This window comes from Heteronotia binoei, chromosome 9 (assembly GCF_032191835.1).
Source record: "Heteronotia binoei isolate CCM8104 ecotype False Entrance Well chromosome 9, APGP_CSIRO_Hbin_v1, whole genome shotgun sequence".
Classification (NCBI taxonomy): Eukaryota; Metazoa; Chordata; class Lepidosauria; order Squamata; family Gekkonidae; genus Heteronotia; species Heteronotia binoei.
The window spans coordinates 31,431,183-31,446,841 of NC_083231.1; the positions used below are offsets into that span (position 1 = coordinate 31,431,183).

At 39.9% G+C, this 15,659-nt stretch overlaps 1 protein-coding gene across 2 annotated transcripts in view; it reads left to right on the forward strand.

Annotated features, from left to right (window-relative positions):
- The window catches only part of TUSC3 (tumor suppressor candidate 3), a 187,421-nt gene that overhangs the window by 75,373 nt on the left and 96,389 nt on the right, over positions 1 to 15,659 (forward strand). For both annotated transcript variants that reach the window (XM_060246403.1, XM_060246404.1), the window contains 3 exons: positions 2,397 to 2,537; positions 5,446 to 5,586; positions 15,081 to 15,170. In XM_060246403.1, the coding sequence (XP_060102386.1) occupies positions 2,397 to 2,537; positions 5,446 to 5,586; positions 15,081 to 15,170 (372 nt within the window). The remainder of the gene's footprint in view (positions 1 to 2,396; positions 2,538 to 5,445; positions 5,587 to 15,080; positions 15,171 to 15,659) is intronic.

Genomic DNA, 15,659 nt, shown 5'->3' on the forward strand with positions numbered 1-15,659 from the left:
TCCTTGCCAAAGGACTGATGAGCAGATGTGATAAATGCACAGCAACAGTTTCCAGGCAGTAGTGCCTGAGCATTGAACAAGGACTATAATCTGGCGCAAAGAGTGTCACTAGAACAATTTTGGTCATGGCAGAGCAAAGCAGAGAAAAATGTGGCATTGCCCTTGTCTAGACGATGCTTGCTCCTACTAAATGAACACCTCCCAGAAGCTCAGCATTAGCAGTAAAAGCCAGTTCTAGGTGTGACTGGTATGCTCTGACAATGTCTCCTGACTAGGAGAACACCTGCTCATAGGCACACTTGGAAGGCAGCGCATCAATCCTACTACCACCTTATCCAGCCTTTGGGTTTCAGTAGGTACATTTCATGTTCCTGTACTCTTCTCCATGTTCCAATCCCTATATTTTCCCATCCCTATATTTTATGTTGCTGCCACAACAGCACATTCTTCTCTAAAATCAATCAATATCTGGTGCTGCAGATCAGAGACAGGGAAAAGATGTGAATCTCTTTCTCAGACTCTGCATAAGATCTGCAGCTCTGCTATCTTAATACAACTAATACAACTTATTTTCATAGATCTAAACATTTCCCTATTGAGCTACCGTGTGTCTATGAATCTACTACTCCAAAATCTTGTGCATTCTCTTTAAGTAAATGCATACACTAAAGGATGTAAACTGAGAATCAAATGTAGGATGAGATGCTTCGAAAAGAACACAGAGGACTCTTTGAGCATGCATAAACATTAATCAAGAATAAATGATCAGGGAGGAGCAAGGGGATAATAAAGCAGCTGTGTCTGACTTTCAGTCGAAAAGGACCAAGATGAAAGTGTTTTCTAGTGTCTGCTTGAGAGTTCCAGAAGTACTGATAGGTATCAGTGTATGAACTGTAATGTTTTCTCTTTTCTAAATGATACACAGACCTTGTTGGCAACTGCAGATATGTGGACCCTTGAGCAGATGAGATTATTCTAGAATGTACTTGCTAGGCAGTGTGCTGTTAAAATGGAGACTGATGAATGGTTTTAGGAATGGCGTCCTAACTCTACCTCGGTTTGTTTCTAAGCATAAAAAATCCAAGCATCTGCCCTCCCCCTGAAAAGCAACCTAGCAAGATGACACATGAAAACATTCGTTGAAGTTATGCTTTCTTACAAATATGCATGAGATGTTATTACGATCTAAGTAAAGACATCATAGATCTGTTTCCAAACCAGGCTGTAGATAATGGGATTGATGGTTATGCAAAATGGAGCTGGGGACAGATAAGGGGGGAAGGAAGTCCGAAGTTTGCAGAAAAGTCATAAAATATTTTTTTTAAAAAAAAAAATTGGAGGATTAAAATACACTTAAAAAAAGAGAAACTGTAGCTTTAGGAAAAGAATGCCCACTGAACTCTCAGTTTGGAAGTTTCTGGGGTGCTGCAACGATATTGCTGAGACTTCTAAGCCTTGATGTCTGTAGAGAAAACCCAGGAGGGGCAGCCAGGATAGACTTGGAGGCCAAAACAGCTCTGGAAAGGGTCCCATCGCCCTTCCATTTTATGTCCACTGGTGGAAGAAGACTCAATAGAGACAGACCCAGCAGTGGTCACTGGAGGTTTGTTACCTACACCACTCAGCCTGGCCCAGCAGCCACTGTGCAACTGGGCCTGGCATGGCAACCTCTTTACAAGTAGCTTTATTAATGTCCACACATCTGGTATGAGATGAATGATTATTTCACATGTCACAAAGACCTGGAGTTTGTTCATAATAGGCATAAACTTGGTTAAATAGTCTGACTTGTATGCTATCACTGGTCTCAGTACATCAACTAACTAACCCATTTTGTTGTGACATCCAAATGTGGGTGCCTTATTGATGTGAGATCGCTTTCATTTACAGGAACTGTGATTCTTAGCCAGGATGTTAAAAAAATGCAAAAGCTGTGGTATAGAACTCCAGTTACTGGGAAAGAAATTAACCACAATTTGCTATGGCAGGATAATTTGTTGAAGCCTTTTCTGTCTCTGTTCTCAGTGCATTTGGAGGAGAAAGTGAGTGTTTGAGTCTCACAATTACCAGGTTCATGTCCATTATTAACAAACTCTTGTTTTATTTGTGATCTCTGAAATGAGCCATGGTTGAATCTATTGCCTAGCAAAAGTATTTTGCCTTTACATATTCAAATTGGAAAATAGTTATAGCATATGGACAAGTTGTCAGTTATAGCATATCTGATAAGTTGTCAGCTTCCTGAATTCCAAAAATGTGATAAATGGCTGCTTCCCAACTGGTGGAATAATTTCTGATCATTTTAAGAAGGTAGAAAGTTAGACGGTAGAAAGGGAGAAGGAAAAACCGAGATATTCTTATTTAATATTTGATGGCATCTTTGTTGTTTGTTGTAGCTCAATATGAACTCTGCTCCAACGTTCATGCATTTCCCTCCAAAAGGTAAGCCCAAGAGAGCTGACACATTTGACCTGCAGAGAATTGGATTCGCAGCAGAACAGTTAGCTAAGTGGATAGCTGACAGAACTGATGTTCATGTAAGTCACTTGACAAAGTTAAGACTGATCCACACTTATCTTCATGTTCTGTGATAATTGACACCAGGAACTAGGGCTCTCTCTTTTCCTTCCCCTTCTTCAAATGCCCTTTTCCCCCAGAAGAGTCCTCCAAAAATGTATTAAAATAATAAAAGTACCAGCTGTGCTACTCCATCACTCTGTAGTAACTCAAACAATTTTAATGATGTATTTCAATCTTGCTTTGGTAGCTAAAATATTAATATGGCTGTCTCTTAGCAGAACATGAGGAATGATAGTGTACCAATTAGTTGATTAATGTGAGCACATACTTGAAATATTACTTATCGCAAGTAATAACTCGGTAAATCTGAAGATTTTTTTTTTAGCTCTATAGATGAGCCTTCAGTAAATATGCTGAAAAACTTTATTTACCGGTTTACATATGTATGTATGAATGTTGTATGAAACTTTGTAAAAGGAAAATTTGTCTCTGGAATTAATCTAGGGAAGGTGTCTCTAGCATTAAGTAATTTCCATGGAATTCCACAGTAAGAATGTGTTAAGAAGAATTCCAAGATCTAAGATATTAGGAATCTCTTAGAGTTTATTTAAATATTTCTATTCCCCCCCCCCTCCACAGAACTCAAAGTAAATTATACCAACAGAGCTAAACTAGGGTTGTGCATTCAGTACAAGCTGAACCAAATAAATACCCCCCCAAATACCTTATTGGTATTTGGGGGGTATTTATTCAATCAAATGCAGATTAGACAATCTGCTTCAGCTACCAATATAGTTAGCATGAATAAAAGTCAATATTATTCATCTTTTATTCAAACCATCTATATCACCAAGTTGCACCAAGCTTCGAGAAGCATTGCCTTCACTTGTGAAGGTGTGCCACCAAAGTAGAAGCAGGAGAGTGAAGGGAAGGCATTTTTAAATGCAGAATAAATTTGGGTTTCCCTATTATTTGTTTGGATATTTATTTATCTGAATATTGGGATTTGGAATATCAGGAAATAGTTATATTTTTGGGGTCCAGTGGACCCAAATCCAAAACAAGCTGATTTTTTTGTGTGTACACCCCTAGATAAAACTTGATAGAAATAAACTACACTCCAGTCTTTGGTGGGTCCTGGATACAATGGTTGTCTCATCTGATAAGCACCCTCCAGGGTCATGCTTCTGGTCACACTCAGTTATTAGTCCAGGAAGGAGTCATAAAAACACATCAGAGCTGGTGCAGCTGACAAGATGTTCCCCAACAATTGAAGCCATATGTTGCACTTGATTGATGTGTTACATTTTGAGTGGTAACTGGTTCCATTCCCAAATGTTTCCTATGCCTGTAGACGCATTTGTACACATAAAATATTGGACTGCAACTCATGAAGAAGATCTCTAGTGCTCATGGCATTAACAGCACTACAGAAAAGCTAGGGATAGCAGGCTTTGTGTGGAACTTGGGGATCTCTCAAAATTACAGCTCATTTCCAGAATAAAGAGATCAGTTCCTCTAGAGAAAACAGATTTTTTTGGGGGGGGAGGGTGGACTCTATAGCATTGTACCCAGAGAGGCCCTCTCCTTGCCAGGGTCCATCCCCAAATCTCTAAGAGTTTCCTAACCTGGATCTTGCAACCGTACCCCATCTCCAACTGATGGCCAGGGGGGACCTGGCAACCCTAAGGAAAGTTCTTCTACAGTTTCCTTTCATTTCACTGGTTCAGGGCATGGGAGAACTTCCAGAGACTGCATTTTGTTAGGGTTTGTCCTGACCAGCTGGGTTTTCTTTGTGACCTCTTCAAGAAGATCATATCATGAGGGAAAGAGGAATGGATCCAACCAGCACTTCTGCTGGTGAAGAAAAGGGGAAGAGGTATCCTTTGACCGTCCATAAAGACCATGGTGAGGTTCACAGGGCATGTATGGACAAAATCTGTGTGGGATGATGGCTGTAACAAGGAGAACAATCCAGTGAAATTGTCTAAAAAACCTGGCTGCGTTCAATACATAGATTGCAAGACCTTTTGCAATCTGTCATTTGTATTCCGATTCCTGGTTTTTCCATTCCTCACTGAAAATTGTAGCTCATAAGAGGTCTCAGTTTCCTAGTGTTGGTTTGGCACCAGTTTGGTTTCAGGCCTGGAGCTGTGGTGCTCTTGAAGTCACAGTGCATCAAGTTCCTTTGCCTCTCTCCTGGTGAGTGCTTTTGAGGAACTTAATTGAGCCTTCAAAGATACACAAACATGCAAGTGCATAAGGAGAGGATTAGGCCCTTCCTGTGGTTTCTGCTATGTCCAGCTGTAACATGGAGATTGAGAGGCTGGTTCAATTTACAGATTAGCTATGCATTAACAACTTCCCCCAGCTCGTGCAGACCATTATGTGTTCTCTTTCTGCATTTGTATTTCTTCAGCAACTCTGGCAGGTGTGGTGATAGACACCTCATCCACCCTTGCACTGGATAATGTGAATTTGTAATATTTCCATCTTTTTTAAAAAAAAAAATAATAATGTGGTAAGGATAGCATGATGTAAGGGCATATCCATAGTGGAACTTGTGGTTTTGTGAGTGTTTATCGAATGATCTGTGCTTTCACTATATGGACATTCAGAATGTTTGAATGTGTACACTTCAGTGTTTTGAATTATTACCTGGAATAATCTGGTTTAACCTGATAGCTGCAAAAAAAAATTATATAGGTTTCAAACCAAAAGTTTGATCATGAAAATAGACAACAATTTAGAGATGAGATCAATAAATATGAGATCGAGCACTTGATTTAGCTTACTATTTAAAATATTTTGTTAAATAAATGGGGGGGGGGGGTTGTGCATGCAGGAAAGTGTATACACATATGCATATATCTCATTGTATCAGAAAATGGACAAATGATTGTTATTTGGCCCCCTCCTCTGCAGATTAGAGTATTCAGGCCACCAAACTATTCAGGTACTATTGCTTTGGCCCTCCTGGTTTCACTTGTCGGTGGTTTGCTCTACTTGCGGCGAAATAACTTGGAATTCATCTACAACAAGACTGGTTGGGCAATGGCAGCACTGGTATGTCAATTTCTTAAGAAGTTTAAATATATAAAAATGTTTACAATATTTATGCAGCAAGATTTCAAATTCTGACTAATTGTAATTGATCCTATCATTTTTGGCATGACTACATTGGCTTATTTTACTTTGCTAAAATGCCAGGATATGAAGGTCGTAAGACTTTGCTCTGAACTGGAGGGCCAATGGTAGTGCAACTGAAATAATGTATCAAGTATTTAAGGTTGCTTTACAGTAACCCAGAAAAGTAAAGTCAGAAGGGGGGGGGGGGCGATCCTTGGCATTCAGCAAGAAATAAAAGATCACAAGCCAAATGGCTGCTACTAATTTCAGTTGCTTGCTAAAACAATTTTTGTGACATTTTTATGACCACGGTAAGTGCTTAACTACAGTGGTTGAGGTGTATCGTATTCATCATACGGCCTTTGAATTGTCATTACTTTAACTGTTTGGATTAGACTTTAGAAGATCTTAATTTACTTTTCCCCTCTCTCATTATTTTATAATCAATTAGGGCTTCTTAGTACTTGTTTTCAGTATTTTATTTTTATTGCTCCTACATTTTTAAAGTACTTCGGAATGTAATGGTAAGATACTTTTTATATATGATGATGGGATTAATAATAAAAAAGAGCTTTTGATTTCCTCTCTCTCCGTTGCAGTTTAAAAGAAATGTGTGGTGGGTCTAGATAATGTATTTCTTCCAGAACTATGTGGAATTGCATTGTTGTCATGGTGCAGAGTGGTAAGCTGCAGTACTGCAGTCCAAGCTCTGCTCATGACCTGAGTTCAGTCCTGGTGGAAGTTCAGATAGCTGGCTCCACGTTGACTCAGCCTTTTATCCTTCTGAGGTCAGTAAAATGAGTACCCAGCTTGCTGGGGGCAAAGTGTTGGTGACTAGGGAAGAAATGGCAAACCACCCCATAACAAAAATTATCTAAACGCTTTGGTGGGGTAGGGCGGGATATAAATCGAAATAAATAAATACATACATACATACATACATAAAAAAGTCTGCCACGGAAACATCTTGACATGATGTCACCCCATGGATCAATAATGACTTGGTGCTTGCACAGGGGACTACCTTTACTTTTTTTACTCTAGCATCTTGCTCCAGAACATAGTATTTGGCTGCCAGGTGATAATTATTTAGGTAATTCAAGTCCAGGAACATCACTTTCAGGGGTTGCCCCATGACACCCTGAGCCTGTTAGGGGAGGGCAGGATATAAATTTGACAAAATAAAATAAAAATAAATTTTATGTGCCTAGGAGTGGGACCACTGCCTCTCTGAAGAAGGAATTGATCATTAACTCATGTACTGCAATAAACAATAACCATTAAAAATCCCATTGTCTGTCTCCCGCATCTAGATAAGTAGGCTGTTATGAAAATTTGTCCCACAATACATGGTCATAGAATGATAGAATCATAGAGTTGAAAGGTACCTCCAGAGTCATCTAGTCCAACCCCCTACACGATGCAGGAACCTCCCACACACACACACACAGTGATCCCTGTACCATGCCCAGAAGATGGCATGTTTAATGTATTGCAAGCCTCTTGTAGTTCTGGTAGACAGAGCCAAAAGCATCCTACACCCAAAGCTGTGACTAACCAAAGCACAGGTTAAAGAATACATAGGTATTCCTTCTCAGGAGACACATCTGAGCAGTCTCAAGGAAGCAAAAGAGTTTCAGGAAGCCTATTGAAACTTTTGGAGAGGATTTTGCACCTCTCTAAATGGTGACAATATTTGTCTTGAACCAAAATTTTCAAGTAGGCTTCAGGTAAAACTGTTAAAGAATGTCAAGGGGAGCCAGAAGTGTTTCAATAAATCTGTCAGTTTTCTTGAGGAAAGGTTACATATTGCTAATTCTATGCAGAAGGCCTGATCTCTTATTCCACATAGTGCTCATCTGAACATTGCCATACTCCTGCAGTGGCTTGGAAAGTAGGACACACATTGATTTATTCAAGTGATTGGAGCCTACAGGAAGATTCTCTGTTTGCATAGTTAGAGCCATCAACACACAAAGGAGTTTTTAAGTGTTCCTACGCTCACACATGCTGAATACCTAATAAAGTATATAAACAACAATGGACAAATGTGTCCACAATAATGCATCTTCTCACCCTTCATTTTCTAGAACATTTGAAAGCCCATAATGAATTTAGGACACTTTGGCAACATAATTACAGAAAGCTTACCGTTTTCTACCCCTCTTGAAAGCCATGCAGAGCTGGAAAGATGGAAAGGAGTCATTTTAGCATTCTCTTCGCCCCCTCCCACCCCACCCCCATAATCAGCAAGAGCAGCTAAAGGGCTTGACAAATTTCCTGTTTTAAGCAGCTTTCCTATCTTGAATTCTTCCATAGTGGCATCTTCAAAGATAAGGTTTGTGTTGGTGGTGATTTGTTACTGGCTTTTAAAATTCTCTCATTATTCATACAAAATCATTTCTCTACTTCTGAAGTACCTGACTGCTAAACAGCCTTAAAAGTTTTAGATAATTTTTTCCTTTCAAAAAAAAAATCCTGCTTTTTTCGGGTCACCAAGCGCCTGTCTTCTGTTCCCTTCTCTCCCATGAACACATTTTACAGGCTATGGAATGCAAATCTATAGTGCGTGGCCTTGTTTCTTGTGGAAGGTAATTTGAAGGTGCAGCTTCTGCAGACCCCGATACATAAAGTGGAAAGAAGGTTTTTAAAGGTTCCTTTTAATTTGTGGGGCAGAATAGATGAGACAGTGGCAGACCTGTATGTCAGAACTGAGTCATCACTGACTTCCTGAAAGAACAACATGGATGCCCTTCTCCCTGGATTTTTTGTAACTGTTTTTCTCCTGGGGAGTTTCCACCAGTCTCAAAGCTTAGAAGAAAAATGAGAGTGTGAAAGCTAAGAAGAAAACAGCTGTAAAGAAGCAGAATTCCTGGGTGGATGGGAGGAATGTGGGTAGAGGGGACAGAATTCAGCGTCCCATACTGTGCTTTAAATTCTGCACAGATGTATATTGGAATGACCTGCCTTTTGATGGCCCACCCTGAGTCATTGCACTGTCTGGTCTATTCCTGTCATTTCTCCTGAGCATTAATTGGCTTGTTACGCTAAGTTGCACATAACTCTAAAGTTCACTCAAGGGCTTGCACTAGCCCAAAAGAACACGTCTGTCTTTTGAACTATTTTTGACCTGTACTGGCAATATCTTAGCTGTTCTTTTGTACATTTTTGTAAGTACTTTGCTGTGCCTTAGAGTCTTGTTGGTTAAAACTTTGTTCCACTTTGTAAAATTCACTTTCTAAAAAAGAAAAAGCTAAATATACCTGTGGGCAGATATGTGGGCCCAATACGGAATAGCATCTGCAGAGCCCCTCCCCCTGATGGAAAAGACTCATGAAATGCATTGCGGCTGAAAATTTATTTTTAAAAGCAGCCTTTAGGAGTGCTGCACTTCCTCTAATTCTTAAACCAAGAAGATGGGCCAGCTTAAAAACGTAGCCAATTTGTTCTTCGCTGCCTAGCTTTGAAGATGTTCTCCAGAAGGGTCAACTTAATGTATCTTGTTATTCTAGCCTTCCTTGATGTGGGCAGGTCTAAAATGGATTGAAAGGAGGCTTTCTTTGTCAAGTTTGGAATTGGAAAAAGTGAGAGAGGCTGCATGGTAAAAATCAGTAGAGGTAAAGTTGCTAGACTATTAGTCTTGGAAAGCTTACATCCAGATTGCTATTCAACTGTGTGGTTTTGAAGTTTACCCAGACATTATCTCGCTAAGCCTACCTAAGGAAGGTTTATGATGGTAGTTACCAGAAAACGTCTTAGCCTGCTAACCTTTATCCTATTGTGAGTCTAAACTAGGACAGCTTAGATGAAAGCTTAACACCTTGGAAGAAGGAAAGGATATAAATATAATGTTCAAGAGTGGGCAAAATCCATGATGTTATCCAATTTTAGTCTCTGCTAATAACACCTCCGTGAGCACCTTTCAGTGGAATTCAGAATATTCAAGTTTTTTTAAACTTTCAGTGCTACATTTTATTACATTTAGTAATCTATACATTCCTAAAGAGGAGTTCGCGTGTGTGTGTGTATCTTTGCATAGTAGAATGTAGGGTACTAGCTGAATTTTGTCATGTTATCAGATAGATTTATGACCTTGCGGTGAAACCTGAGATAGCTCTAAAGAAACCACTTCCATGAATAGGAAAGTTCAGTTGAATGTCCTTGGAAATTCTTTTATTATTATTTTCCGAAAATAAAACAAACCATAGTTTTCAACTTTGGAAAAGGAGAAGCTGCTTGGAAGAAGGTGAAAAGAAGAGCAGGCTCTCCCAGAACTTGTTCCCCTAATAATCCAGAGAGTAAGAGTCCTGTATTTGCTTGTAACTCCCAGACTGAATATGAATTCAAATGATCCATTAACGTTGCCCATAGCTACTTTCTCTTTATGTTTGAGTCCAGTGGTACCTTCAAGACCAACAACAACCTTTATTGGCATAGCAGCATAGATGTGCACAATTGGCAAGAGAGAAAACATATATTACCCCAACATTTGAAACATTCCTCTCCTCTTAGCAGCACAGCACAGATATTTAGCCACAGTCTCAATAATCTCAGGGTTATGAGAGGACAATAGGAAGAGAGTCTTATCACCATCAGATTGTCCCTCATGATTTCGAAGAAGAGGATCTAAGAACATGGCACGAATATCACAGTAAAATGCACAGTGCAGGAGAACATGTTCAGTACTTTCTATATCCCTTGAAAACCAACCACAAAACCTATTGGAATATGGAATTTTCTTAAACCTCCCATACTGCACAGCAGAAGAAAGGACATTAAAGCCAGCTAACAACCTTCAAGACCAACAGAGTTTAATTCTGGATATAGGTGTGCATGCACACAAAAGCTTATACTCAGAATTAAACTTTGTTGGTCTTAAAGGCGCCACTGGACACAAGCTTTGTTCCGTTGCTTCAGACCAACATGGCTACCTACCGGAATCTGCCTTCTATTTATGTGTTAGACTGTTGATTATTTGCAGACGGTACTTAAATCGGTGAAGAAGACCTGCTCCAATCCTCTGTGAAATGTTTCAAGCAGGCTGTCATGCAATAGGTATGCGGCTGTCAAATGCACCCTTAACAGGATTCCTGTCAATCAATAGCTGGTTTGTGCTTCGAAGCTCTCTGCAGCTTCAAAAGGCTGCAGGCTTCAAGCTGCATGAGGCTCCCTGCTGGACCCAGGATTAGCATACAGCTGTCTTTTAGGTTCACTAAGCCTGAGAGTGGGGAACACAATTCATTAATTTGAATTTGGGCATAAAGATAAAGGAGTAGCTTAAGTCCCTTCCAGTGTATTCTCTTACTTGTGGCTTGAGGGATGTGAGTGGGCAGGCTCTGCCAATAAACAGATAATTACAAAACTCATAAGAGGAGCTTCACCATCCTTCTGCAGGAAAGTGAGGATTTCTGCCTCCTAGTACTGAATAGATGCTGAGTTGTGCAAGGTAGGGAATGTCCCCCTTCACAAGCTGGACTCTGTATGCACACTTCATTTTCCTACTGCACTGTTGTGCCAGCAAGGGAACAAATAGTACAGATGCACAGTTGTGATAGAGAAGAGATGAGAAAACATGGCTTACTGGACAGTGAAGGCTGTAGGTTAGATCCAGCCAGCTTTTCTGGTTACTGAAAAAGAGAAGTGGTTGTGTTTGACCACCAAGAAGGCTGTGCTGGGGATTGTGGGATCAGCATGAATAAAAACCATGTGAGATGGGACTTGTGATAAGGAAGAGTACAAGGTGAGGTTGAGTGAAAAGGCCAGTTGGATCCAACCTTATGTTTAGGAGACCTTTCATTTTAGTAAAAGTCCCAAATTCTGCTTCCCATCTTGTAACTGCAATGGGAACAAAATAAAACAATACTTTCTGAGTATTAGCCTTTAGCATTTTTCTAGAATCAACAGCCAGTTACCTTCTGCCTTTCCCCCTGTTTGTATGCTTACCAAAAGTACCACTGCCTACTGATAATGTTCTCACTAAGCTACTTTAGTGGCCCACAGCTCAGACCAAATCATTATTTGGTTTAGCTTTGAGAAAAGCGTCAACAACGCTTGCCATATACAAGACAGGAAAGCTGAAATAAGCCTGGCTATATCTCGAGATTAATATAACTAATATATATATAGAATAATAATAATGTCAAACATTTGTATAGCGCTTTTAATGTTCAAAGAGCTTCACGTACATTATTACACCAATTCGCACGCCTGCCCTGTCAAGTATGTGTTTCATGTGCCGTTAAGCCACTGCTGACTTATGGCAACCCTATGAATTAATGACCTACAAAATGATCTATATTTAACAGCCTTGCTCAGGTTTTGCAAAATGTCAAGTAGTTCTGTATTGTCTCCATATTACGTGTGTGTGTGGGGGGGGGGGGATAATACGATTGAGAGGTTATGGCTTGTCTAGTGAGTTTATGCTAAAGAGTTAAACCTGATTAAAAAAAATCTTATACATCTAATACAAGTAGAACATGTTGAGTTAAATTGATTTGTTAATCAATTTGATAGATTCAGGCAACTTAAATTTTTGATATTTGTCCATACATCCATGTATGGGGGGGGGGGGGAAGGAGAAAGTATAGATGGATCAGGAAACTGCCTATGACAAGAAAAACATTCAGGCAGGGAGGGGGGATGATGGAGAGTAGTTTTTTGTGGGTGAAAGGGATAAAGGCAGGATTGTGTCCAGAATGACATTGTACAAGGCTGACGCACACATAATGTACTGATAAAGAAAATTTTGTATAGAGTGCTTGGATTTTAGAATCTTCACATTAGATTTTTTATACACAGTCTTACAGGAAAACATAGGTTGACTGAGAGTCCCTGCTGGATTTTTGTCTACATAATTGTTAAAAAATCAAGTATAGGATGAAAAAATATGATTTTCAACCCATGCTGCCTTTTTTCTCAAAGTCAGGGCAAGGATCAGCCATTGCAAAAGAAAATGCTACATTAATGCACCATTAAAATTCAGTTAGTGTTTTAATAAAAATATTTTGTAGGCATTATAACAGAGGCAGGTATTTGCAAATGAAAGGTAAGTATCTGAACTATCAAATACTCAAAACGGACACAAAGAAGTATTCGTAGAATCTAGGCCAAACCCAGCTATTCTAATCTCCATCCAGACCTTTCATTACATAACATACACATTTAGACATATACAGAGCAAAAAAAGAAGGTTTAAACATTTGAAATAAAACCAAAATATGTACATAAATTAAGTATATAGTCATACGTGGTCAGGTGTAAATTTAAGAATATCCGCCAAAAAGTTTGCCACAGTTTAGTAATCTCCATATCATTCAATAAATGGCGACAGAGGAACAGATTAGTCCAGTAATCAGGAGACAAGGAGAGCTTTCCAAATAATTCCTTATGGAAGTTGTAGCGGGGGGAGAGAGAGAGAGATCCTCCAGTGTTGCTAGAATTACAAACATTCAGCTAGGCTTACCAGCCCTCAGGTCCTGGCAGGAGATCCCCAGTTTTTCAGAACTCTTCCCACCAGCAGCCAGCTGGCTGGTGGGAACCCCCACCCCAACAGCCACCATGTGCCTTTAAATCTTTAAATCTCGGCAGGCTTAGAAGAAGCTTGTGTTTTTGAAGGTGTGTGTGCCTTTAAATCTCAGTAGGCAGAAAGCTTGATAGGGGCAAGCTTGATGGGGAGAGGGTAAGCAGGCAGAGCCATGTGGCTCCTCCCAATAAGTGTGTGAAGCTGTGAGAAAGTAAGAGAGCACAGTCCCTCCATTTGTTTTGCATTAATTTAAGAAGGCTATTTGCATAGCAAAATGGAGTTAACTGGAACCTGGTTATGGGATAGATGATAACTCCACTCCCTACGCTGCTCCCCTTTTGTTTTCCTGTAAGTCTGAAGGAGTTGATTGAAATACAGCTGATGGTTACGATCAGCAGCTCCAGTGAGCAAATTGCCCCAGTGAGATCACAAAAGTGCACTTAAAGGTAAAAGGTAGTCCTGACTCTGGGGTGACTTCACATCATGACGTTTTCACAACAGACTTTTTTATGGGGTGGTTTGCCATTGCCTTCCCCAGTCATCTACACTTTACCTCCAGCAAGCTGCGTACTCATATTACCGACCTCAGAAGGATGGAAGGCTGAGTCAACTTTGAGCCAGCTACCTAACCCCAGCTTCCACCAGGATTGAACTCAGGTTGTGAGCAGAGCTTGGGCTGCAGTACTGCAGCTTACTGCTCTGCGCCACAGGGCTCTTATAGTGTGTGCTTGCAAACTGTTTATTTTGGCTGCTGTGTGTGTGTATTCACTTTCATTTAGTGGAAATGAAACTGCTGGGGGACAAGGAAATGAAGACTGTATTCAAGGAAACTGCACCTCAGTATTTTTATTTATTTTAGGGAATGAGAAAATCTCCTGGCTCTACCTCCAAAGTCTCCAGGCTCCACTCCCAAAGCCCCCAGATATTTTCTTAGTTGGACCTGGCAACCCTGTGTTCAGGATACTTTGGATATTTTGCAAAGTACTAACATCATTTGCTGCTGTGAAGAAAAACAAAAATAAGTTCATTACAAATTAGGTTTCATTTGTTGCTTATTATGAAAACCCACACAGCTTGTTTTCTTGTACTTAAATGTGTATGCATGCAACACCTTCAATCAAATAATGATCAAAGGCAGTAGACAACAACAGAACAGAAGACCAAGTTTGCTCATTATATAAATATACTCATTTAGGCCCTCTTTGCCTTTCCATATAAAGCCTAGCCACTTGGTGGGCATTTCTCTAATTGAAGTGTTTGTGCTCCAGTGATTGGTTGCAACTAATTTGTTTGTTGACTTGCATTATGTATGTGTTCTACCGGCCAGTACATATTAGCAAATCCACAGACTTCATAGATTTTTACCTCTTCAGCTGGCAGTTGAAAATGTCATATTTATTTTCCTTCCACCAATGCCAGTGACCAGTATCTCCTAGAACCAGCATAGCATATTAGACAAATATTCCCATTAGGACCTTGCCTGAGATTTTTCCATGTCAGTTGTCAGAGATTTGGTTCATGATAAGAAGAATTAAGCCAACCTAAAAACACTATAGTAGATAGAATTACAATGGATAATGGGGCCGCTAAATAGTAGATAGAATTACAATGGATATTCTTTAAAAACATATACAACTTTTTCTTTATGACAAGCATAAAGCACCAGAGGGATCTCCCAGAACTTTTCCTCTGGCTGTTCTTTTCTGAAGTTCGGAGAGATCACAACTAGTGATCTGTTCTCTCTCTGCCTCTTGTCCTTTCCTGCCATGGCTATAAAATCACTACACTGCAGTCTTAATTCCAGGAATTTAAGAAATGTTTCAGTTAAGGATTGATTCTCTGACTGTGCAAACCAGCGAGCTTATCTTGTTTCTCCCCTTGTATAACAGTGTCTTCTCTTGTATTACAGTGTGTTGTGTTTGCGATGACTTCTGGCCAAATGTGGAATCATATTCGTGGCCCCCCGTATGCTCATAAAAATCCTCAGAATGGCCAAGTGGTAAGTGCTCTTGTTGTACCAGTGTATAAAATGAACGATATTACCACAGAGGCCTATCAATTCAAGTTGTGGAGGAATTGTACGAAAATATGTGAACATTATTTACCTTAAGGGACCGTTTTTCAAGAGTCTGTTGCCCAATGTATGCTGCTGATAGCACATAAACATAATGGAACTCTCCTGGAAGAATGTGCCTTCCACTTAAGCCAATACTTGGGTCTGTCAACGGAATTCAGCATGATGGAGTTAGATGACTGCTGTTTTTCTTCCTGTGTGCTCTTTGTGGTTCTCCATTCTCTCTATGGGTCCTTCACCGCGAAACTTTTTAGCTTCTTCTGTCTATGTAATGACAGCAGGCGTCATCCAAATGTGAGTGACCTCTACAGTAGCAAGAACTAGCCTGAAGTAGGTCACAAGCAGATCAGAATGCAGCTATCATATTTTGCTTTGTGTAACAAGTGACACTGAAATACTATTTGTTCTGGGTTT